The sequence below is a fragment of the Lissotriton vulgaris genome, chromosome 4_1 (assembly GCF_964263255.1).
Source record: "Lissotriton vulgaris chromosome 4_1, aLisVul1.2, whole genome shotgun sequence".
In the NCBI taxonomy this organism is placed as follows: Eukaryota; Metazoa; Chordata; class Amphibia; order Caudata; family Salamandridae; genus Lissotriton; species Lissotriton vulgaris.
In genome coordinates this window covers 1,474,196,322-1,474,223,081 of record NC_141691.1, presented here as the reverse complement: position 1 = coordinate 1,474,223,081, position 26,760 = coordinate 1,474,196,322, and the positions used below count along the sequence as shown (strand labels likewise).

General features: G+C 45.2%; 1 protein-coding gene across 1 annotated transcript in view; it reads left to right on the top strand.

Annotated features, from left to right (window-relative positions):
• The window catches only part of PRKDC (protein kinase, DNA-activated, catalytic subunit), a 2,818,033-nt gene that overhangs the window by 2,027,376 nt on the left and 763,897 nt on the right, over window positions 1-26,760 (top strand). Inside the window, exon 66 of the mRNA XM_086965729.1 lies at window positions 18,846-19,070. Coding sequence (XP_086821855.1) covers window positions 18,846-19,070 — 225 coding nt within the window. The remainder of the gene's footprint in view (window positions 1-18,845; window positions 19,071-26,760) is intronic.

The following is a 26,760-nucleotide window of genomic DNA, read 5'->3' as shown; positions in this document are numbered from 1 at the left end:
GTGGGCACCAAAAAAGGTTGGGCCGTGCACAAACTGACCATCTCCATGTGGATCGTTTTGTGCATCAAAGCTTGCTACTCTTTGGCAAAGATGGAGCCTCCAGTGGGACTGGGCGCCCAGTCCACCAGGGCGACGGCAGCTACCACTGCTTTGGTATCGGGAGTCCCCCTCAATGACATCTGTCAGGCAGCTATGTGGGCATCTCTGCACACGTTCACAAAACACTACTGCCTGGACAGCCAAGTCTGGAGAGAATGCTTCTTTGGCCGATCTGTTCTCCAGGACTTTCTGGTGTGTACTCAGTTCGCAGACCCACCTCCGGGGTTGGTATTGCTGGGGTATCTATTCAAAAGGTAAGGAATCTATCACTAATTGTCTCTTTCAGATAAATAAGTTACTTACCTTCAATAACGATATAGCTGTAAAAGACATAGATTAGTTATAGATTACTTACCGCCCCATCCATCCTCTCCGTTCTGCGAACTATCTTCCAGGGCCTGGGATGCCCTTTCATGCCTCTAGTTTTGTGTCTTGCATGGTTCTGCGCTTCGTGGAATGTTGTGTAAAAGAACTGACGTCTACACGTGATGGTGGCGTTTAAGTAGCTACTGCGACGTCATCCAGTCAACCACGACGCAAACGACGAACGCGGAGCTGACCAACGCCACCTTTCGACATGCAGGGGTACTGAAGACGAAAAAATTCTCCGGACCAAATTCAGAAGGTAAGGAATCTATAACTAATCTATGTCTCTTACAGATATATTGTTACCGAAGGTAAATAACTTGTTCTTTAAATATATGATGTGCAAGTGCTTGCTGATGCGAGTGTTTGTGTGAGGAAGATAGTGCAGCATGTGTTTGTGAGCATGTGCGTGTGAGTGAAAGTGACAGTGCTAGGAATGTCAATAAATTACATCAAATGTCAGTAAATTAATATGAACGAGTGAAAATGACAGTTTAGCATGTGATCGTTAACCATTGTTAGTGAGTAGGTGAGAGTTACTCAGTGTAAGAATGAGTGACACTGTGTAAATTTGATTAACCAAAAGTGATGAGAACAAATGAGTGCAAAGAGATGAGCATGATTGAGTAACAGTGAGTCAGTGAGAATGAGTGTAAGATAGTGAATGTAAATTAACATGAGTGAGAATGTGGTGCTATGCTTGCGAGTCGGCAATTGAGAGGCACATGTGATGATACATTGGGTCCATATCTCTGTGACCCTCTGCAACTGGGGACTTATAATTTGTATTCATTGTTTATTTCCGCTTCTGCTGTAACCCTTATATGCATAATATGTGTTTCCCACATCGAGGGGTCGGGTTTCTTCACCCTGGATTTCTCCTTGCTGGTTTAGGATATATGCTTGGATCTGAGATTCTAGTGGTGCCCATACCAGGAGCGTAACACAGGAGCCCCGCATTGCGGGGGGCCCGCGCTCTAGGGGCCCCCTCACCTACTTCATGATGAATTGAATTGTGCGCAGTGCGCATGGCGCCTTAAATAATTTAAATGGTGCACAAGGCATGCATGCCTGGGTCCCTGCCGGGTCTCAGAAGCTAGTCACTCATGGTGCATGCGCAGAGGCTTGCCCCAGTCTGCATGAATGGTGCGCAACAACAACTGCTGCACACGTGCGGGCCCTGGCCGGGGCCTCTGAGGTTCTTAAATGGTGCACGGCCCCTGCCGGGGCCCCCTGAGGCTCTTCATAAATGTTGCCCGGGTGGGGCCCCTTGAGGCTCTTCATAAATAGTGCGCAGCCCGGACCGGGGCCTCTGAGGCTCTTTATATTAAATGGTAGGTCACTGTCAGAGTGAGTGCGCGCTGCGCTCAGTTGCTTCCGCGATGCGTCTTGCCATTCTTCAGGGTGAGGCAGGGCTGGTGACCAATGCCCTGATTTGAATTTGTCTTGACATGCGCATTGAGCGCGCGCAATTAAAAGTGTGGTTGAGAATGAGGTGTGGCATCCCAAGAAGCCCCAGCAACGCTCCTATACAGCACTGTCCCGAAGTACGTCACCAGTCCTGTCAGTCACCGGCCATGATTTAAATTAATTTATTACTAGCCCCCCGCCTTTGCCGTCCATCACCACCCCCTTATGTACCGCTTTTGGCTGCCATAAGTGTGGCAGGGTATACTCAGACATGAGTCCCTTGCTCACTTTGCCACTGGATTCAAGGAAGCCGGGCTGAAGACGGCTGGAATGCCAGAAACCGGTCCTCGGAAGCTTGTTTCCGGTCCAGGGAAGACATGGCTTGGCAGTTCAGGCTGCACTGTTCCCATGAGGCACAGGGTCAGACTGATTTGCATATAGCCATGTCTGAACTGGGGTGGCAGAGTGGGCTAAAGAACGGTGATGGATTAAACCCAGATCTTTTGACTGGGTGTGAGTGTTTGATTGATTCAGATGCTCCGTCCATCACCACCCCCTTTTGTACCGCTTTTGGCCGCCACAAGTGTGGCAGGGTATACTCAGACGTGAGTCCCTTGCTCACTTTGCCACTGGATTCAAGCAAGCCGGGCTGAAGATGGCTGGAATGCCAGAAACCGGTCCTCGGAAGCTTGTTTCCGGTCCAGGGAAGACATGGCTTGGCAGTTCGGGCTGCACTGTTCCCATAAGGCACAGAGTCAGACTGATTTGCATATAGCCATGTCTGAACTGGGGTGGCAGAGTGGGCTAAAGAACGGTGATGGATTAAACCCAGATCTTTCGACTGGGTGTGAGTGTTTGATTGATTCAGATGCTCCGTCCATCACCACCCCCTTTTGTACCGCTTTTGGCCGCCACAAGTGTGGCAGGGTATACTCAGACGTGAGTCCCTTGCTCACTTTGCCACTGGATTCAAGCAAGCCGGGCTGAAGACGGCTGGAATGCCAGAAACCGGTCCTCGGAAGCTTGTTTCCGGTCCAGGGAAGACATGGCTTGGCAGTTCGGGCTGCACTGTTCCCATGAGGCACAGGGTCAGACTGATTTGCATATAGGCATGTCTGAACTGGGGTGGCAGAGTGGGCTAAAGAACGGTGATGGATTAAACCCAGATCTTTTGACTGGGTGTGAGTGTTTGATTGATTCAGATGCTCCGTCCATCACCACCCCCTTTTGTACCGCTTTTGGCCGCCATAAGTGTGGCAGGGTATACTCAGACGTGAGTCCCTTGCTCACTTTGCCACTGGATTCAAGCAAGCCGGGCTGAAGACGGCTGGAATGCCAGAAACCGGTCCTCGGAAGCTTGTTTCCGGTCCAGGGAAGACATGGCTTGGCAGCTCGGGCTGAACTGTTCCCATGAGGCACAGGGTCAGACTGATTTGCATATAGCCATGTCTTAACTGGGGTGGCAGAGTGGGCTAAAGAACGGTGATGGATTAAACCCAGATCTTTTGACTGGGTGCGAGTGTTTGATTGATTCAGATGCTCCGTCCATCACCACCCCCTTTTGTACCGCCCCCGCCTTTGCCGGGCAAGCCTTGTCCTGCCCCTGCCCTCTGCTGCCTGCCCATCCCTGACCCACTAGCGCCAACTCTGAAACTGAAGGCCAGGCCCTCAGGTCAGGTGAGTCTCTTTGGCCGAGCCTAGTAGCAGAAGTGTCCATGGGTGTTGGAGAGGACCGTCGGAGTCTCAGTGGGTGGCGGGGTGGTAATCAGGTAATTTGGATTGGAATCAGGGAGGGCTGCAGGCATCGTGAGGAGGCAGGGGCCCGGGCCCAGGTCGGCAATAAAACATAGTGTGCCTTATGCTGCTCACCTCCCTGTCTGTTCTTTGGCTTCTTAGCCTCCCTCGCTCCATCACCTCATCATTCAACTGCTACGTGCTACCAGAAGCCATGGCATTTAACGAAATCCTGTCAGTCAAGAATATGTCTTAATTGTATGTGCTATCCCGAATCTTGGGGGTCATTTTGCTGCTTTAACGAAAAGCAGATTTTGACACAGCCTGACCTTGCCCTGGGGTGTGCCCAGAAATTGAAATCTCTCAATAGACGCACATTAGAGTTATGATGAGGTATTTCATATAAAAATTATGGCAGTTCTTTCAGAATAGCCTTGGTTTGATCCCTAGACGATCAAGATGCGTGTGTACTGTTAAGCAATATGCGTGCAGAGGTACTATGCTGAGACGATGTATAATCATGGCTTAATTTAAAATTAAAATATTAAACAAATGCATAAGTGCTGGGGCCCAACAATTTTCGTCCGAGTCAGTAGCTGGAACAGCTGAATGACAGGTTTGCCATATACGAAGGCTGATTCGTTGTGATGCCCCTCTTGTCATTTGCTAGCCCACCACACACTTCATGTCACCACAGTACACTTCTACAGGAGTTTTCTCATCCATTCGCTAACTCTTTGTATCTGTTTTTCTCTTTCTCTTCCTGCCTTTTCTCCATTTTCTGCGATTCTCTTTCTTGTTCTGAGTCAAACTTTTATGAAAAGCTAGTTCCCAAAAAACAAGTCCAGGTGCACACCACCTGCAAAAATGAAGCACTGTTTATAGAATAGTGAGTTAACAAATTTACTTGTTAAAAAAGTAGTTAAATCACCATTTGAAAATATAATTTGGTAATTATATGGCTGAAAGAATCTTAACAGGAGCGGCACGTTTCAGTGAAGCCCAAAGAATCCGGTCTATAACAGGAAGGAACGTTACATATGTAGAAAGAATACGTCATTACTGACCAGGCATGACAACAGGACACTTCGTGGGTGCTCAGGTCAACCTAATGGATGTCTTCCTGCAGTCAATTATATAGTAAAGATGTTGTGTAAGGGGAAGTAAATTAAGGGGATGGAAAATGTTACTCGTTGGAATATTTAGACAAGTGAGAACCTGACGTTGTTCGGTGGTATAGCTATGGGGTGATGACTGGCAGATCTGTGAAACATTTCTTCTCGTGCACCAATCTGCCAAAGATTATAACATATAATATTATATCAACAGTGCGGATGGTCTCCCAAATGCTGCTGTTGTATGGCATGGCTGCAGAAGGCTCGGGTACCGGACAGATGAAAGGAACATCAATAATCAGGAGGCCTTGAACGTGAAATTTGTGTTCACAAAAAAAAAGGGGTGGGAGGAGGTGTTTTGGAGAGGGAGCACTAGGAAATTAAAAGTGCTGAAAGCAGAGTTGTGCGCCAGTGAGCAGCGAGGAGAGGTTTAAAGAACAACCCAGATATGAGGGGTGGGGCGGTGGGAGGGGGGTACAGGGGAAGAAAGTAGTCTGTGCAGTGAAGGGGCCAGTAGCCATGGAAGGACACAAATCACTGCCATGGCTGTCTTAGGGAGGGACTAACAAGCCTAAAACCAACCGGAAGGCAGCATTTATAACCTAAGCCAATTAAGAAGATGGGCTGGATAGTGGGCGTAGCTTCCACACTATAGTGTATACTGCATGCCTCGCAAAGCGATTGCAGCACACTCGCGAGACCAAAAAAATTTGCACACAGCATAGCCTCCCTTTCAAAGGCGAGCCGGAGAGCATGAATCTCGCCATGCGTGAGGCGGTTGCTAAAGGAGGCCAGGAAGGTAGTTACACGAGCTAAGTGAGGGGAGACAACCAATAATGGAAAATAAACGTGCTCCTCTGTACTGCTTTGCCTGGGGGTTTTAAATGCAGAACAATATGTGATGAACGTTCCCTGATTACGAGTGCAGTGCTTACATGCAGAATACCCAAGATGTGTGCCCAAGAATCTTTCTCTACCAGTGTTTCTTTGTCCATGTTGGTCACGGCCCAGGCAGTAACCAAAGAATAAACAAAAAGTCAAGCAGTTGCTAAACAAGTCAAAACATTTTTTTTTGTTTACACAACTAAATATTCATGTTTCATCTTTCATTATGGAAATCATCAACAAGATCTCCAAGTCGACATTTCCCAACTGTGGAAAGCAGCTCGGATGTCATTGCAGTAAGTTTGAAAATGTTCATCAAACATTAGCACTGGTGAAAAGGAGTGTAAAAGATCAGCCTTCTTAGGCATGTCAGAGTAAGCGAGACAGGGAAATAGTTAAAAGTGTCAGAGAAACAACAGATCAGAAAAGGAGGAATGTAAATAAGAGAAGATAATGTAAATTAAGTTAAGGTGAGCAAGAGCAGAAGCAAGAGGCTATTGAGAAGGGCATGTAAAAGGGTATTGCAAATAAAATGAGAACTTGGATGGGTTGAAAAACTGTGTGAGGGGAGTGTAAGAGGAAGGTTTCAGCACGTCTGTGTGCGTTGAATGCTAGGTGTGTGGAACACAAAAGAGGTTCTAGACCACAGTCAGGTAAGACTAGAAGATGAAAAAAAGAGGATGCAATGCAGAGGGGAGGACAGTGAGATGACTGTCAGGAGAGAGAAGTGTGTGCGTGTATGTATGCGTGTGGTAGATGAAGGCGAGACATGGGGTAAGACAACTCCAACTCAGTGTGCTAATGGAACTAAGCTACACTTGACTAAAGATCCTCAATCAGAGCGAAACCAGTATTGGGTTGCTAGTTTTCCCGATCATACAGGGCCTGGCAGTTCGGACTGGACTGTCCCACTGTGGCAGGGCCAAGAATGATTTGCACATGCCTGGGTCTAATCTGAGGTAAAATGATGGGCAAAAGAACAATGGGTTGGAATGCTAGCAGAGAAATTGCTAGTGGTCAGCCTTGATGTAAGCATTCTTCCCATCACCTTCTGTGTGTTTGATATAACCAATACAAGCAGTAAATGGGGCACCACTGGCTCTAGAGGGGGATGGTGCAGAAAGATGTGCCTTCCACCAGGGTGGCAAAAATACAAATACAGGCCCAAGATGGTGGAGCAGGACATAGAAACAGGTTCTAGAAGTAAGTACCAGAGAATGTAGAAGGGATAGAGGGTGTAAGAGGGGGAAAGGAGAAGAGTGTGACAGTGTGTGTGTAAGACGTTGGTGGGATAAAAGTGCAAGGAAGGGAGGTGTGAATGGAGAGTAAGAGGGGATGAGGGAAAGAAAGCGGAAAGAGAAATTAAAGTGTAATACGAGGAAGGTGAGAAGGGAAAGCATTGAAAGCCTAAGGGATGAACATGAGAGAGAGAGAAAAGCCAGAAAGAGAGGTAGATAAAGAAAGGTTGGAAAAAGGGAAGACATCTAATATAGTGAAAATGAGGCGATTACAAGTGGCAATGGAGGGAGTAAACTGAAAAGCAATATAGAGGCACAATATTTGCCATTTTATCTAAGTATGGACCTACTGGACCACACTGTCTATATCCCCTTTCGTAACATAAGAAGAGAATTTCATTGTATAGGGACAGTAAACACACAAATAAACAGATAAAATAACTCAAAAATATGACAACAGTAGGATTTAGAGTGTCCTCAGCATGCCTTTCAGTATATGACTTTAACATCGTTGACTTTAATATAGAAGTTGTGAAAGAGATTGACAGCAAATTTGGTGATATGCAATGTCACAAGAGTAAAAGACAATATAGAGGCATTTAATTTATATGTTGGAGGTTTCAAATCAAAATATACTAGATTTCTCAGTGGTCAGGCAAAGTTGTAGGTGGTGGGCTGGGCCGCCGGGGGTGGCGGGGGCCTCCATGTGCTTTGCAGTGGGGCCCACTCAAGTTTTGTTACGTCACTGGCCCATACGGGTGTGTTTTCTGCTACACTACCAACTCCGTACATACAGTTATTGGCCCCCCTCCTCATGCAATTGCCAAATGCATTATTCGATTAATAGAAAATGTGTCTTATTTTTTTAGTTGAACCTGAGGTTCCATTGGACCTGGTGTTTGGGATATATTTCTTTTGTTGTGTTTCTTTTTTTGCCTGCCATGCATATACATACGACAAGAGGACCTCAACCAACTTGACTAATGCTGTTAACAGCTTATGGAGGAGTCAATTGTTTGCTGCTATATATTCCAGATGTGCCTGTGGCACAGCTATCTGGTTAAGGGAGGGGGTTCCTTTTGAGGCACAGGAAGTTAGAACGAACAAGAATGGGCGCTCTGTCTTTATCGGTGAGTCCTTGGATGGGGAAATGTTGGTTCTGGGCAGCGTATACGCACTGAACGTCGATCAAGAACTTTTCCTCCAGCGTGTTTCTTTTGTCCTAGCAGACAGGTCTCATCTTTCTTGGTTGGTGGGAGGAGACTTCAGTGTAGTATTAGATGTCGATCTTGACCGTTTTCACCTCACTCTGCCACACGCTAGAGCCACCAAACAAGCTCAGGCCCTAGGGAATTGGGAAAGTTAGTTGGTCCTTGTGAGAAGTTGGCCTGATATATAGTGCTCACTATACTAGTGATCACTTTGTATCATTCCAAACAACCCTTATTGATGATTGGTTGTAAGCCAACCTTATAGACCAGCTATCCTAGTAGCATGGACAAGAGCAGTCTTTAGGCTAAACTCTAGAGGGCGTGTTAAGCCAGCTGTTTTACCATCACATATACCCCTTGAACACCAAGTGAAAGGACACCACACAAGTTGTTATAAAAATAAAGTATATTTATTAATAACAAGCCTACCCTAAATTCTTTATGAATAAGGGAGATAAGCACAATACAAAACTCTTAAGAAAATACTGCAAGTTGCACAAATAACACAAATGCCTGAGGGGCACGAAAAACCATATAAAAGTGGAATGCGAAATACTAGCAGGTAAGTAACACGATCCAGAGGCTTCAGGACCGCTAGGACTACCTTACTGGACCCTAAGGTTAGGAGCAGGAGGCCTAGGGAACTCGGGTGCAGAGTGTGAACTCTTACGCGGGATGCGGGACAAAGTCTATGGATGCTACTAATTCTAAAGTTACTGTTTCCGGACGAATCCGACTAGGTAAACTAAAAACGAAAAAGGATCTGGACACTAGGATAGTGAACCTGCGTTGGAGCACCGAAATGCTCGGGTTACCTAGCCCAGGGGCTGCGGCTGCATAGGGTTCAAATGACGTCGGGAATCCTCGCTGTAGTCTATGGAGCCTGAAAGAAGATGTTGCTGGCAGGCGACCAGTGAAGATGTTCGGTGTGATCCAAGGCTGGCTCGGTGATGAAGACGACCTGAAAGCAGAGGGGACTCAGTTCTCAATCACTAGCCAGTGATTGGGTGGGCACCAGGATGGCACCGGATGAAGTCACCGCAATCAGGTGAGTGGGTGACGCTGAACTCTGCAGTCACACGGGCCAGGAGGCGTTGTCGGCGACCAGGCTGGAGGTGCGAGCTGTCCCACGATGGTGTCTGCTGTCGGCGATGCTGGATCCGGGATTGGAGCAACAAGCCTTGGCAAAGGCAAGCCCACGCGGTAGAGTCAAAATGGCGTCTGGAGTGGACCAGGAGGGTCCAGGGCACTTCTTGTTGGACAAGGAGCAAGGGCCAGTCTAGAGGACCTAGACCAGCGGTGAAAACGTCGTGGTACGTCGTCAGGAAGGCCACTAGCCAACGGGCAAGTGACCGGACAACGTGGCAAGCAGCAAAGAAGCAGAAGGACCCCACGCAGATCTCGGGTATGCTGGGGGGCTGGACTTCGGTGCTGGAGCTGCTCTGGGTTGGGGCTTCTCAAACCCCAGTGCACTCACTCGAGGATCTCTCGGCGGTCGTGCTGGTTAAGCGTCGTGCAGGTCTCGTCGCACCCACGAATCTCAGCTGGGCTGATGATGCAGGTAGAGGTCAAAGATGGCAGGGAAATCCGGGTCTCGTCGAGCTGGTCAGTCTTGATCCGGAGAATGGACGTGCAGCAAACCGCAACCGCTTAGGTGGTGCCTGCTGGTGCAGGGTGGCTACTCCTTAGCCACAAGGGAGAGTCTTCAGAGAATGTCGAGAGTTCCTTTCGTGGAAAGCAGTTCAAGATTCAAGATTATCTAATTTGGGAAGGGGGCCCGCTCCTACCTTTATCCTAAGAAAAGGGGCTGGCACGCGACTAGGTCCTGCCCATGGGTGGGACCAGGAGGGGGGTGGTTACACCGCTTTCCTTTGTCCGGTCTCTCCCCAGCTCAGGGGCTGGAGTGCCCCTGGAACTGGTTTGAGCCGGCATATGCACAGTGAGCACCGGGGTGCCACTTGCAGTCACCTTCCTCTCAGCCCTGCCTACCTGGGATACAGAAAATCCTGTCTGGGATGGTGCTGGCACCGCCCCTGACAGGAAACCCTTTGTCCGAGCCCTCCTCGCTGGAAGGACTCCCAGCAGCAGGAGGTCAGACTTGTGTCTGTGGTGGCAGCATACATTTTGTGATGCTGAGGCTCGAGTTAACTTTAACCGGGGTTCTCAGTTACATACATGTCTTGTCCCCCTAGAAGGGTGGAATGCTAACCCCGTCGCCAGAATTGGCGAGGGGTTAGTATTCCAATTCGTATGACACCTTACTCGACATGTTTTGATAATGCTATGCCAAAGTTAGCATTTGACCGCGAGGTACATAATGCACTTAAGAGTATATGGTATAGCGTTATCATGGAACAGCTATTAGGACTTGGTTCCGCAAGCTGCAAATGGGCTCAGCTCATGCCAGAGCACCATCTCACATAATTCCAAGCACTCTGCCTTCAGGATTGATAAGGCCTGCCATAGGAGTGACTGATAGGAATATATGTGTCCATTTTAGGGTTAGATATAGGAATACTATATCTAAAGCAAAGGGTGATTACACCACCTTGCCCCAGCTGTCGTGCAGCCAGTTGTGCCAGATTTGGGTGGCCAGCCAGGGGTGGCATAATACATGCTGCAGCCCCTGATAGGCCCTGGGTACACCTATGCCCTGAATACCTAAGGTATGCTGTACAGGGACTGATAAGGTGGCCCAGTACCAATTGGTAAATGCACCTAAGGTACATGTGGATAAAGTAACAAAGGTCCAAGAATTCCAAGGCTGCAACAACGCTTGAATAAGCTGTGATTTTTGTTGAAAGGAGACACACTCGAAGCTCTGGACCTCTTGGGCTTCATGTAGCAAAGCAAGTTTTAAGGAAAAGTGAGTGTGTACTCCAAGGAGGATCTCAGGAATTTTTCAGAATTAATATTCGTTCCCAGGAGTTGTAGTACAAAGGACAGAGCTGTTTTTCGTTGCAGAAAGGTAACTTTATTGTTTTGTATAGAACATGAACAGCCGACACGTGTTTCGCCCCCTCATGGCGATTTGCGCCGGGGCTTTCTCAAGGCTAGTTTTACTTTTTCTGACGTCGAATATTTAAATATCCAAATAATATCAATGTCCAGAATTTCAAAGAATACAATTTTTCAGGAACACGGTTCTACTGTCCTCCGGTATCTTCGATTCAGGTCCCAGCCCGGGCGCGGCCCCAACACTGGGCTGGGACCTGAATCGAAGATACTGGAGGACAGTAGAACCGTGTTCCTGAAAAATTGTATTCTTTGAAATTCTGGACATTGATATTATTTGGATATTTAAATTTTCGACGTCAGAAAAAGTAAAACTAGCCTTGAGAAAGCCCCGGCCCAAATTGCCATGAGGGGGCGAAACACGTGTCGGCTGTTCATGTTCTATACAAAACAATAAAGTTACCTTTCTGCAACGAAAAACAGCTCTGTCCTTTGTACTACAACTCCTGGGAACGAATATTAATTCTGAAAAATTCCTGAGATCCTCCTTGGAGTACACACTCACTTTTCCTTAGCACCTAAGGTACATGGTTGTCAATTTAGAGAGAGAACAGCTAGGCTGTGGGTCTGATTAGCAGGCCCACAGCCAGGGAAAGTCGTAAACCAGTGAAGCAAAAAGCAAAAATCGGGGGTGACCATAGGATTGCAGACCCTACTCTCCTACACCACCCATCCTCCCCGTTCTGCGATCCGATATCTAGGGTTAAGGTCATCCCCTTTCAGGACCCTAGTTTCAATGCACCAGTGTTGGTTTTTATCATGGCTCTGTGTTTCTGGCACGGAAAAGCTGTGTATACGAACTGACGTCAGCGCGCGAGGGCGGCGTCTAAGTACTCCGGCGACGCCATCCCGGCACCAACGACGCCGACGACGGACGCGGAGCCGCAGACGACGCCTACTGACGCACAAGGGTACTGCTACTCAAAAGTTTGCGGATCCAGTCTGACGCCTGCGGATATTCTAAGGTAAGGAATCTAATACTAACTACTGTTTCTTACAGATATATCGTTACCGAAGGTAAGTAACTTGTGCAATAAGGGGCCAAAGGAACTTTTGGTAAAAAACGATCTTTTCAGTTTCAATCGCGTTTATTGTCAATTGATCATGGGCATCTTGGCAAGTGCCCCCGTACTGATTTTTGTATTTTTAACAATGAGGCCATAGTGTTTATTTGTGCAGATGTGCCAAATGTGCATGTTTATATAAGCAAGTGTTTTCTCCCTAACTTGCTCATCTTGGAATGGGACCTTAGTGTTTATGGAGTTTTATTGATCCTGTTAATACATTATTACTGTTTATCAAAAGACGTGGGTGTTGATTTAGGGATCTATTAAGTTCACAATTGTCCCCATGGGATTTTGTCGTTGAGGCCTTTAATGTTGGTTTTCAGACAAAATATCCATTGCTGCTCTTTTTCGAAGAGGTATTTTTCATTGTTGACCTGTTCAATTATAGTCCATGAGATGTCGTCTGGCTTGTGCCCTTTATCCAAAAAAATGCGAAGCCATTTTGGTGCTGGTTTTCTTACATTTAATGTTGCTCTTGTGTTCACCTATTCTTGTTTTGACTGGTCTTGTGGTCATTCTCACATACTCTAGTTTACATGGGCACGTGATTAAATATACAACATGTTGGGTGTTGCATGTGGTGAGCTTCCTTTATTCGCATGAAGTGTCATTCTGGAATGTGAGATCTTTGCTTTTTTTGGTTAGGTGACACACTTTGCGCCTCCCACAGGGATGATGGCCTTGTAGGTTTTCCAAACTGGTGGATGGGTGTGATTTTTCTCCCTTTTGGGGTCTCGTGTGGACCAACATGTCTCGAATGCTTCTACCTCTTCTGTGCGAGAAAGTTGGTTTCGGGATGTCAAGACCACCACTGTTTAGAATTTTCCCATGTGTTGTGACTATTCTAGTCACAAGGTTGGAGTTAGTGTTGTACATGGTGATGCAGAATGGTCGTTTTTCTTTTTCTTTCGCTTGGGTCTTCTTAAGTAACCTTTCCCTGCAGTTATTGCGTGCACGTTTGTAAGCTTGATTAATTATTTTGTCCGGGTATTGTCGCATATCAAGTTTTTTCTTTAGGTTATTAGATTGGGATTTGAAGTTGGCAATCTCTACAATTATGTCGTAGTCGCAAAAATTGTCCATATGGGTGATTGTCTCTCAAATGTTTAGGATGGAAGTTTTGGTACATTAGGAGACAATTCTTGGACTTGGTCTTAAAGTGTGTAGTTGTCACCAACCTACCATCTTTGGGGAAGATGTTGAGGTCTGGAAAAACTAAAATCTCCTTCGAGATTGTGCTGGTGAATTTGATAAAGTCGTCTTGATAATTCAGCCAAGAGATAAACTGTTGAGCTGTAGTCTCATCCCCATCCCAAATGATGAAAATGTCATCAATGTATCTTTTCCAGATATTGATGTGTTTCCGAAAGGGGTTACCAGGGTGTAGTATCTTTGTCATTTCTAGATGGTAAACATAAAGACCAGCTATGCTGGGAGCAAATGTGCTCCCCATGCTGGTCCCATGCTACTGGAGATACAAGATGTTATTGTAATAAAAAAAGTTATCTTTCAGGGCCAGATTGCAACACTCTATAACCACATTCCTGGGTGTCTGGTATTCCCAGTTATCCTCAAATAGTACATCTTCAATGATGTCTCATTGCGGGGGATACTCGTGTATAGGCTTTCAACATCACAACGTATTAATAGTTGGTTTGTGGGATCGAAACGGAGATCTTCCAGAAGAATCAGGATGTTTTTGGTGTCTCTGAGATATGTTGATGTTTTTTGTACCATGGGCCTCAGGAATGCATCTGCAAATTTTGAAACTGGCTCTAAGATTGTTCCTATGCCAGATACGGTTGACCTGCCTGGTGGAATGTCCAGGCGTTTGCGAATCTTGGGAATGGTATATAGATATGTATTTCCAGGACTTTCTTGACATAGGAATTCTCCTTCTTTTTTGGTAACCCAATTGTGTGCCAATGCTTCTTCTACCATGGGGTGATTATGGTTTTGATCTTTTCAGTGGGATCATGGTGGAGAACCTCATAATTGCGTTGGTCTTGTAGGAGTCGTTTGCATTCTTGGTGATACTGTTTTTTGGTTTGTATGACCGTGGTCCCTCCTTTGTCCGCCGGTTTTATTACTAACTCAGGATTGCTGCTGAGTTCTTGTATAGCTGTTCTCTCTTCTTTGGTGATATTTTGAAAAATCAGTTTGTTGTGTGGGTCGAGATCATTAAGGTCTTTCAGCAGCGCTTTTTCAAAGGCGAGCATTTCGATGGGCAAGGTACTATCCATAGGGGTGAATTTTGATTTGAGGCCTGTCGCCTTGTTGTGTGTCTGTATCTTTATCTTTGAAAAAGACCTGTAACTTAAGTCTTCTCATAAATTCCTGAACTTCTTTGCAGAGTAGGAACTTGTCCATGTTGCAAGTAGGTACGTAACCTAGGCCTTTTTCTAATACAGAGATCTGTGCATCAGAGAGATTAAAATCTGTTAGGTTTACTAACAGGTTCATTTCCGGCTTGTTGTTGCTCTTGTCATGCTTCTGGTGGATACCCTTGGTTGGCCGTCCTCTCTCGTGTCCAATAGACGTTGTTGCCTCTCTGGCGTGATCCTAAAAAATGAGTTTGATCATAATAAGGATGGTCTTGAGGTGGATAGGACCAGGGTGGATATATCCCTTGGGGATGTGGAAAAGGAGGAGGTCCATAATGTTGTGGTGGATACATCTGTTGACCTTGAAAATTGCCCCACCCTCTTTTTCCATGTTGGTATGGACGTCGGTAGTTGCTGTACGAGTTTTGGTATCTCGGGCATCTACCACGGCTTGAATCAAAACTGTTTGATCCTGTGTCTGATAATTCATCATCAGTCGCTTCCTCATGATTAGGTTTGTAGTCTTCTTTGATGTATGGATACGTTTTCTCTTGGCTGAAGCGGCTTGTATCTTTCTTCAGTTTATTATATTTGCTTTGTTTGAGTGTTGCTTCAAAGTCATTGAGTGTTTTATTGAGTTCCTCTAGGTGTTTCCTTAAATTGGCCGGTGTTTCATAACTCTTCAGGCGTACCTCGATTGCCTGTATTTCAATTTTCAATTCTTGTGCCAGTCTGCTGGCCGTTTTATTATTAACACGATCCAGTCTCTTGTGCAGTGCCATGATATCTGGGACCAATCCATTTTGAAACTCTTGTCATTTTGAAAAATATAAGGTTTGTTGAGAACTATTAGACCCGGTGGTGCAGCATTCACTTTCAAGTATTCAGACGTTAGTAACCCATGTAGGGCAGTCTTTATTTGGGTTCTTCTCAACTCTTCCATCACATCCCAGTCGTTGTTACTTGTGGAAGGCTTTGCTGTGTTTAGGCCCTCAAAAGTACCGAGGGATGATGACATGATGTTTGCAATTTTATCCTCAGTGAAGGTTAGACCTAAGTTGGTAGCCATGATGTCGGTCTGTTACGATACGTTATCTTGTTCAAGCAGAAAGGTGAAAAATGTGTGTGGTGTGTGTATGCAGACAAGGAAAAACTCCCACAGCTGCGCGCTGTCAATAATACCAATTTAATCAAATGAGGGAGGGTGGAGGTAGTTTGATAGAATCAACCTTCAATACATATGTTATACAATCAATGGGATTCTATCAAATTGTTTTTTATTTTATTTTAGATATAGTGAGATGTGAATACAGTGAGTGTCGCTGATCCTTGTGGATGACAAGGAAAAAGCACTATGTGTTTTTAAAATAACCCTCACACATTATGATTCCCATAGTGTCATGCTTTATCATGGGGGTCTTCCCGTCCCTCTACGGGGCGGGGCGTGCTACTACCTACGGACTACGCGGGAGCACTTGTTGTTATGAAGATAGGCTATGTGTGGTGTGTAAATAATGTGAGTGGTAGGGGGTGAAAGGATTTATGTGAAGAATAAAAAAGTGAAAATGTTAAAAATTCCCTGGCCAGTAGAAAAAACTATTTGTTCACTTCTCTAGCTGGAAATGTTAAAACAAGGGTGGGAAATAAAGGAGTATTTTGAACTTTTATTTCTTTTCCTTTTTTTTCCCACCCTTGTTATCCCACTTTTTTTCAGAGACCAGACTGGTTCCTATTTTTCAAAAAAAGGGCCTACTCAGCCCAGGAAACAAATAGACTAGCCGATTTTTGCTAGTCTATTTTAGGAAAGTAGGCATATGACATACAATTAGTTTATCGGGTGTAGTAGGATTAATACAGGTCCTGATGAGTTAAGCAGAGGGGTCTGCTTATCGAAACATGTCGACCAAGTAGGGTATAATTATTGACCCTACCACAACCCCTTTTTAACATTTCCAGCTAGAGAAGTGAATACATTGTTTTTTCTACTAGCTGGTTCTTTTAATTTCCCTCCTGTGGTAACAAGCTGTGCCTGGCTTGTCATATCTTTTGTGCTGCAGTCGTTGCCCCCTCGAGGTGGGGCACGGCTTGGCAATTCGTTGGGCCCTTGCTGTGAGCTCTCTTCAGTCCCTCTGGGTACTGGGTGCTTTTTCCATGTTCTTGTTCTTATTTAACCCACTGATCATATTCTATCGCAGTTTTTTGCATGGCTCCACGTTGTGGCGCGGAATAGTTTCCTGTAGAAAACTGACGTCAGCACCGCGGGAAGGGCTTACATGGCTCCATTGACATCACTTCCTTGGACGACTTCAGGACGGAGACGGGTGACGCCGCCTCCCGGCGTGCAGAGGTATTGCAGGGGAAAAAAAAAATTCCGGATCCAGTCTGAAGCTCAGGGTGATATTCTAAGTTAAGGAATCTGCGGGTAGACTGTCTCTCTACGAGATATATCGTTACCGAAGGTAAGTAACTCTTACTTCCTTCCAGAGCACCACAAAATTAGAGTTTCATGGTCCGTCAATCAGACAGGTCCAATAATTGTCTTCAGGAGAACAAGGATTTGGCAATAAACAAGTTAGAGTCCAAAATATGGAGACACTGTGTGGATCTGGAATTTCAAAAGCTTTTGATTTCTATAATCTGAATGGAAACCAGAACTTGTCGATTGACTACTTTTTCAAGGCTGCAAGTTTGAAAATACACATATTTCTGATGTTTTCTAAACATTAGATTTGAACATAGTGTTGTATGTCCATTTGAGCACACATTACTTTTTGATTGTTCTTTTTATACTTCTCCTGAAATTGTGATGTAGAATTGAATTGTTTGACCACATTCACCACCTTTTGTCTCTATGTTCTCTACTATGGATGGTCTCCAATGGGATCTTGTATTGGGCAGATCTGCAGTTGCAAGTCAAGGACTCATAAGGGTCAAAATAATATTTCTATTGGCACTTCACAGCTTTGTATGTTAGTTTGTTTTAGGGTATTGCAGAGTGTCAGTTTGTCTCACTTTGCTATTTATTCGTGTACGGTGATATGAATGTGCTACTTGATGCTCATTATCTCAGAGTTTCTTTTCTTTCTGGATTTCTGTCCCTGATTATCTGAGGAACATTAGTCAAACGAAGCTTGATTGGAAATACAGAAAGAGCAAGTCCGCCTTCAGCCTTTTGCAGCGATTTCTCTTTTCAGGTTTAAAGTTTCTCCTGTATTAGTGTAGTGAGGATATGGATATCGCAATTCCATAGCGCGGGGATGCCTCCGGGTCACCAGGCGCTTTATAAATTTATAAATAAATAAATAATTAACTGCAGAGATTGTTAAGTTAGCATAAGTGAAATATATGCTTAGACACCATTCTCACGCTTTTGCACACAACATTACATGGCTATGTTCTAGTAAATACACTGCTTGCGCTTCTTCACATAAGAACTGTCTGCTTTTCACATATCTAGCCGTACACTGTGCTCTGTCTGCACAGCGTGTTCAAGGTAGAGTAACAATGTATGCTGTTGAATCACGTTGGTGAGTCTCATGCACATAGACATAATGTGAGGCACAGCTGCCCAACTGAAGCTCGGTGCTTTTTATTATGGCATTACATGCATGAGAAGGCACTTGGAGAAAACCTTTCCAACTAAGAAGAGCTGTGAGTCTCCTGGGATGTGATTCTTTGCATCTGATCTTGGAGGTATGGGGTCCCCCTGACAAAGCCGAGAGGTCTTTTATAATTATAATAAACTAGCTCCCAACACGGGGAGGGTGGTAAAGGCACTATAGTCCTGTTTCCACTGTCCTCATAATATGATTTCCCCTTTTGTGTTTTATGGAATTGTAACAATGCTGATTGTATTATTCTTATGCATTTTTCTGCTAGTGTTGGCTAGTGTACGGCATCTTAGAGCATGTTAGTTAAAATAAACAGTTTAAACTATACTGTGTCTCTAATTATTCACATTGTGGACTAGTTTGAGTGTTGGAGCGAAAGAGTGTTTTTGTTTCCCACTATTCCTGAGAGTTTACTAAGTCGCATGTTCTAGGTTATCTAATTGTTGGTAGCTTTGCTGCAGTACTGAGAACAAATGAGACACTATTGCTAGTCGGATTGGGGTTCTAGGCACTGAGGTGGCTTTTTGGTACACCACAATACACTGAGGTCCTGGTTTCCTGCGCATAGTTCTGTGCTTGAGCAGAATCCCTGGAGCATTGGTTTTGAAAGCCTTAGCTGGCGGTGCTTTGAAATGCCCTAACATAAGTGCTACTTAAATACATTATACTACATTTTATCGCTGTGCGCCATTCATAGAATTAACCATACCTTGGTAAAATATCATACATAGAGGATCTTTTGACCTGTTAGCAATGTGTTTCTCTTTTAGGAAACCTACCTACCATATATGATGCGCAGTAAAGCGAAGTTGCTGCTTGAGGGAGATGGTGACCAGGCTTTGCTCACGTTTGTTGACAATTCCATGAAAGTTGAACAGCGAAAGGCGCTTTTGGAAACTCACTACAGCCAAGAACTCAGCCTTCTGTACATCTTACAGGATGATTATGACAGAGCAAAATACTATATCAACAATGGTATTCAAGTGTTCATGCAGGTATCAAAGCTACTTTAATAATGGGTGTGATAATAAAGCTTGCACAGTTGAAATATTATTCATTTTTTATCAATCACAAAACATATCCAAATGCTAATTAATTTCAGTGCTTAACTCCAAATGGTAATATGGTATATACATGTTCATTGTAAAAGCAAAAATTTGAAATAAGAGAAAAAAATCAATATTCTAGACTCCCACTAATTCGTACAGTAGTGGGGAGCACCTGCCTTGGATAATTTGATAACATACTTCTTAGGACTATTTAAATTGTTAGTGGGTGCCTCTTATGCCTTTAGGGTGGCATGCTGGCCAGGCTCAGCTGGTGATCTGCTGATGCTAAGCATGAGATGCTGGCCGGTCTTTTGGAATTATACTACCCACTCATGGAAGGTGATGCTGCTCAGACTTAGGGGTAAGGAAAGGAAAGACCAACCTGCCACTTACTTTGCTACTCCCTGTGAGTTGCAGACCATCAATAAATGGCTACCAGCAGCACCCACCTTCTCCCTCCCATATCTGTAAATCTGTGTCTTCTAATTCTGATGGATGGATGGATTCATCTGTCCCCAGCAGTAGCTCTTCATCATTGCCAGGTGGACCCATGCAGCATAAGATCTATTTGTAAGATGTGACTACATCACAATATAATAGGCACCTACTGGCACGCTGTCATCAATTCCTGTTTTTCCACAAATCATCAACATGAGTCCGGAGCTCTTTCATTCCTTCACTGATAAAATTCCTCAATTTATTTCATGTCTACCCAGAAGATGCTCAAAGAAAAGATCTTTGTTGGATCCACATGACATCTGTGCGTGACGTCTGGGCTAGGACCATGACTTTGGATTGCTACTCCTGTTGATTGGTGCACTTGAAGGCCACAAGCGGGTGGGTGGGCACTTTATTTTTGGAACAATCTCCTAAAGATCTTCACACAAGAAACACAAATTACACCATCTGGAGTAAAACCCAATTCTTTCTTCAACTCCAAGCTCGATTCAGAGTATAGACAGAATTTTCTGATGCTTGGCTTTTCCTCATTGTTGGAAAAATTCCCGCCATTAAAGAAGATGATGAAGCAGGAGTTACTGACTCCTGTCAGCTGAGCCTGTTCAGGTCAGCACCATTTTACTATATATGCTGATTTGTTCTGTACTGCTTTGATAACTTCTTGACCAGTCTTCAATGGTGAGAACTATCCTGTGAGTTTGGATAAGTTAAACAAGAAATGGTTCTGTCGGGTAGAAGATACGTTACTTAATGGTGCTTGTTAGACCCGACATCCTTGGCGTGAGTCTCCTTTCCATTTTGACGCATTGCCTCCTCTGTTTTTGATATGTATTTGCTGGTTTTATGTTTTGGGCACTATGCCATTGCTAATCAGCGCCACAGTGCAAGTGCTCCCTATGCTAAATTGATATACTAATTGAATTCCAAGATTGGGTTATTTGATTTATCTGTCAGCCCTTAGTTCAGTGCACCTTGTGTTCCCAAGGCTTGTAAATCAAATACTGCTGGTGGGCTTGCAGCACTGGTTGTGCCACCCACAGAAGCAGCTTGTAAAGTGTTTCTCAGGCCTGCCATTGCAAGGCCTGTATCCAGTCCCTAAACTTCTCTTTGCTTCATATTAGACACCCTATGGTAGGCCCAAGGGCAGGGTGCATTGTAAGTATAAGGTAGGACATGCTCTGAGGTGTGTAGCGTGTTCTAATAGTGAATTGCAGCCATTTTCGTTTTTCACTATTGAAGGCTACCTTTTCTCCATAGGCCAGAATGGGCAGTTGGAATATGACATTATTATAATCCTAACTGGCTCAGGGAACATGGTAAGAGTTCGAATTTAGTATGCCTGAACTCAGAATAATAAAATACATCTTTTAGTGAAGTTTATTTTAATATTCTGTGTTTGCAAATACCACTTTTAGAAAGCAGGTATTTGATAGCCTAACCGTTTGAGCCTGCCTCTGCTAGGTTGTGTATTCCTGTCTGGGTTTGTGAGTGACAGGGCTAGGGGATTCCAGGAGACAGGCTGTGGCAGCCCAGTGGTGAATAGGAAGATCTGCATCTAGATGGGAGGGAGGAGTTGCACCTCGACCTGAATAGGGCTGGACCTTCCCTCTACTGTGCTGATTCCACCCCCTGTGACTTGTCTGATGTCTCTGCCCTGCACTGTCAAAGGAGAGGAGGAATCATGTCAACAGAGTGCTCCAGAACTGTATCGTCCCTCCCCTGTGCTGGCTCCACCTAATGTGGGGTGGCTGATGTCTCTGCCCTGCACAGTGAAAGGAAGAAGAGAGTCATGTCAACAAAGTCCTCAGGAACTGGTTTGAACTAGGCAGAGGCCTCTCTGCCTTCAGAGAACAAAGGATTTTGGGGTATAAATATTGGGACCCTGATCCCAAGAAATTAGATCACTTCTGGAACAAGAAACCTTTCTGCCAAGGAGAAGAACCAAGGAAGCTGCAGAAGTTTGGACTGCCCCTCTGCCAGTGTGCTGTTTGCTGGGTTGGCCTGCAGTGGTTGCTTCATTGCCAAGGGAAAGGAGAAGGAACTTTGTAAAGACTTTCATCTACAGAATATTCTCCAAGGGCTTGAACGGTGCTTGCCTCCTGCTGAAGTCTCAGGGACAAAAGATTTCACCTCCAGCTCTCTCCTGAATTTCCTTGCTGGGAATTCTGACTCCAGACACTTGCGTGCCGCTGGGAGCTGGAAGCACAACGCATTGAGAAGATGTGTGTTGCCGCCGCAGCTGAAATCATCGCAATGCCGGAGAAGCGAGCCTTCGGCGCATCTCCCTGGAAGCGTGTGTTCATTGAAGCTGCCTGCTGTCGCATCACCGGAGAAGCGTGACGCCATCGAGAGAGTCGCCATCGCATCACCGGGGAAGCGTGTCGCAGGGCCTGTTGCGGCTCCAAAGTACTGAGTCGTCGCAAGGATGCCAGGGCATCATCGCATCGCCGCATCAAGGGCGCAATCTTCTCACATCGCAACCGGATTGTCGCATCGCATCAAGGTGCCATCTTGCGCACCGCAACGGGCCTGCAGGCCGAGAATCTAGGCATCACCTCCGCACCGGTAAGGCTCACGACGAGTCCCCTACTCTGCGCAAGCATTGAGGAAGAACGCAACCATTCCCCTGGGTCACGGAACCTACGCATCTCCCCTTATGCGAGCCTTTTGTTCACTTTGCGTTACGCATCCAGGTACTTTGTTGAGAACTTTGTCGCATTTACAAACAACTTGAACTAAGAGACTTTAATCATCTTTTACGTAACCGTAGTGTAGTATTGTGGATTTTTGTTGTTTGTGGTCTTGTGTTTGAGTTTATATAAAGAATACTTATTTTTATAAAACCTGTGTTGTGTTCATCTGTAGTGTTATCACTGTATTACTGTGTATATTCACAAATGCTGAACACACTGCCTCTGAGATGAGCCTGTCTGCTCATGCAAAGCTACCAAGGGGGTGAGCAGGGTTTATTAAGGAGTGTAATCCCCTTATCCTGTCTTAGAAGTAAGGGTCCCTATTTGGACAAAGGTGAATACCAGTGCCAACTAGAGACTCCCAGACCTAACCGACTGGGGCACATTTTGGGTTAAAACGTCGACGATCAGTCAAGGCCCAGACTAACCAAGACTACACAACGAAAGGATGTGTTAAAGCATCATCTAGCCTATCTCTTACCTGTACATAAAACCCCAACCACCTTGTATATACTGTACACTTGTGGAGCACTGAGCACCTATGTCACAAGATCACCCCATATCCATGTAAATATTGATCTCATGTTGACTGCCACTGTTTACTGTGATTATCTATGAACAATGTAATTCTAATAAAAAGAAACAGTACAAAGCATCTACATTTCTGTTTCCATTTCTTCAAAGAAAATTGTTTTACTTTACAGGCGCTTTAAAAGGTTGCTACCCGTTTTTAACGAGTGCATTATGAGCACCATTAAGTAACGTATCTTCTACCAGACAGAACCATTTCTCGTTTAACTTATCCATACCCCGGTTCTGAGGGACACAGGGTTACCCCATTATTGTTTAACCAACTATCATGTGAGTTTGGCAGCTTTGGCAGCTCCTACCCCACCACCCCAACTCCATGCCTCCACTGGCTCAGAAACATTAGTAGAAACAGGTTCCTGTCAAAGAACTGTCACCCATTTGGTCACTGTCCCCATGGATATTGACGCGATCTTCAAAATCATCTGAAATCATCTGAGTACAGAAGAGAACATCGAAAGGGTGTTTTGAGTCTGTGAATGCACCGCCGCCCACAGCACCACAGGCAGGACTCAGCTGACTCTTCACAGGCCCCACAAGGGGAGCTCCCGCAGGCTCCAGTCACAAACTATTTCAGTGTGGTAATGAAAGCATACAGAAAAGTAGCCTTCTGGCACCTAGCAGCCAGGTAAGCCCCATAAAATCCTGTGGAAAACTTTGTCCACTCCTGTTTTTTTAGCTGATGAATTTGAACATACTGGGTTCTTTGAGGCTATGCTTGTTAAGTTAAAAGCAAAATTACAATTTCCTGAATTCAATATCCTACTGAGAAAAAAAGCTGACAAATGACCAAAGATGCCTTGCATGTATTTTTATTTATCTTGCCCCACCAAAGCAGTCCCTGATGATGTTGTTCACTTTATCCAGACACAATACTATTCATAGTCCGACCTCTATTCTTCTGGGGATCATAGGTTTGCCTCTGCTGAAGCAGTGGTGCTACTGTGAGGAGGCCTCATTTCATCTTATGTGGGAGGGGTTTTGTGTCTGAAGCTGCAGTTTGTTCCTGAGGTCAGGGGATTTAGCAAAGCAGGTCATTTGTCCTGAAAGACAAATGTGAAAGAAAACTCTGCCCAAAGCAGTGGTTAGTTTCTGGGGATGAACCTATCTATGTCTGCATGTACTGTGGTGGGCTTTGCCTGGAGTCCCAGACTTTGAAGGTTCATTACTGTTCATATTGATCTGGGGAAGCAACTTGCACCTCCTCCTGGAACTGTTATTTTGGAGATGAATCACTAACAGGAGCAGAGTTTGTACAGGTCAAGCACCTGTAATGGGGCCTTGGAGGTGAGGAGAAGAAGAAGGCGGCAGTGGGTGTGGCAAGGCTGAAGAGTCACTTTGATGCACAAAATTACCCTTAAGAGGGTATGCTTTGGACTGGACGCATGTGGTCCTTGATTAGCAATAGCATGCACATAATGTATGTTTTGGAGGCACACACTCATGCATATGCTTCTGTAAACAACAGAAATCATGGAAGCCTTCATATGAACTCAAGCAGTTAGATACCTGTGTGGAGTCCCCTCTTGACCAAAATCATCTTGTAGACAGTCTGTGGGTCCCTTTTAGCACCATTCTAGAAACATTGTCAGATTCTTACTGGGTGACTGTGCTATGCCATGTGCCCGTCTTCATTTGATGTTGTTATCATCTTCACTGTATAAATACAGCTGTTATTTTTTACACCATTTAAAGGTTTGACAAATACTAATAGATGTATGTAGCTATAGATTGGTTCTGTGATTTTTTTTGCGCCTGTTTAAACTGAAAAAGAACATAATTAGAATTTCTTCACAGCTTTTTAAACACTGATTTGAAATTGTTGAATAAAGGCTGATTGTCCCATTTGTGTGTGTGTCACTCACATAGATGTGAGTAGCGGTAGATTGTGCACTCTTCGGTCTTTCTAATAATAATGATTATTCAAACTGGAATGATTAGCGTGCTACACCTTTTGTGTTCCTGCTTAGCATATGTCAAATACGTATGTAGTGGCCAAGTTCCTAGGGCAACTTGGACTAAAGTGTGTACAGCTATAAAAAGATATACATCAATTGCAACATATACTCTGAATATTTTATCCATTCATTGAAGAATCTTTACTTGATATTCAATACAACATATAACTCAAAACAACCCATTGTACATAAACAACGAAAATTCAACTTTCAATAATTTTATACAATCATTTTGTGCTTCAAAAGCTTGAAGGAAACATCGCCCAATGCATTTCGGGACGAGTAGTCCCTTCGTCAGGTGCCAACCTGTTAACAGAAAAACAACTATCATGTGATGTGCTAAATGGGTCGGTTAAAAAACTGTCAACGCTGTCTCTATAGTTAATGGTGATACTCTCAACCACATAGATGTGCAAAAAAATGTAGTGCCACGAAACCTTACAAACCTTGGCTCGCCTCTTTGGGCCGTCTGGCCCCGCGGTGCACCTTCGTGCCCCGCGGGCCCGACTGGGGGTCCTCGCCCTTTACTGTCGGCGCCTCCAGCATCGCTTTCTGCTCCAGCCCTGGTGCCGCAGAGCCCCCTTGGATCCAGGCGTGGATCTTGGTCGACACCGTTTGACGTTGTGCCATCTCAACCGACGTCGAAAACCACCGGCACCACCTCCACCATTGCCCGGCCCACCGGACGACGACGCCCCAGGTTTCAGCCCCGATATGGATATGGTGCCGGAACGGCTTCGCTTGACACCGATTCCGACGCCGATGGGGGATTTCTATCCCTTTGTCCAGCCTCCTTATTTTCGACCTGTTCATCAGCCTTCTAAGAAAGGGGAGGACTGGGAGGGGTCTGAGGACCCTCTCACAGCACAATGTGGGTTTGACCCTGACTGGGTAGAGGAGCTGGGGGAGGCCAGTGGTCTTGATACCTCTCTTTACCTTGGCATGCTGAGATACCGGGTTTTTATGGACCCGGCGGTGCCAGGGAGAACACCCAAAGACCTCGAGTCCTTCCTGTTTTGGACCACAGAAACACAGAGTCTTCTAGGTGATGTCAAGGATGGAGTTTATTGGCTGCAACCAGTAACGGGTATCCTAGAAGTACAACAGCGTGTAGGTTCTCAGGAGACTGCTCGTTTTTACAGAACCAGCCTCTTCTCTTTATACTGAATATTAGGCTTCAGGCAAGAATTCCTAGTTTTACAGTTTGGCCATATACATATTTTCACTACAAAGAAAAAGCAGAGTCATGATTGTAGGAAGGTGGATATCTGACTATGGTTGCCCCAACTTTTTGCCTGGTGTTTTGCTGGTTTTTCGACTTAGTTGACCTGGGACCCTGCTATTCAGGGCCCCAGGCCCACTGCTCTCTCTGTAAAATGGATTCCATGTACCTTACGTACATAACCAATTGGTATTGGGCCACCTTATCAGTCCCTGTACAGCATACCTTAGGTATCCAGGGCATAGGTGGACCCAGGGCCTACCAGGGGCTGCAGCATGTATTATGCCACCCCTGGCTGGCCACCCAAATCTGACACAACTGGCTGCACGACAGCTGGGGCAAGGTGGTGTAATCACCCTTTGCTTTAGATATAGTATTCCTATATCTAACCCTAAAATGGACACATATATTCCTATCAGTCACTCCTATGGCAGGCCTTATCAATCCTGAAGGCAGAGTGCTTGGAATTATGTGAGATGGTGCTCTGGCATGAGCTGAGCCCATTTGCAGCTTGCGGAACCAAGTCCTAATAGCTGTTCCATGATAACGCGTACCATATACTCTTAAGTGCATTATAATCCTCGCGGTTATTTGCTATCTTTGGTATCGCTTTATCAAAACATGTCGAGTAAGGTGTCATACGAATTGGAATACTAACCCCTCGCCAATTCTGGCGACGGGGTTAGCATTCCACCCTTCTAGAGGGACAGGACATG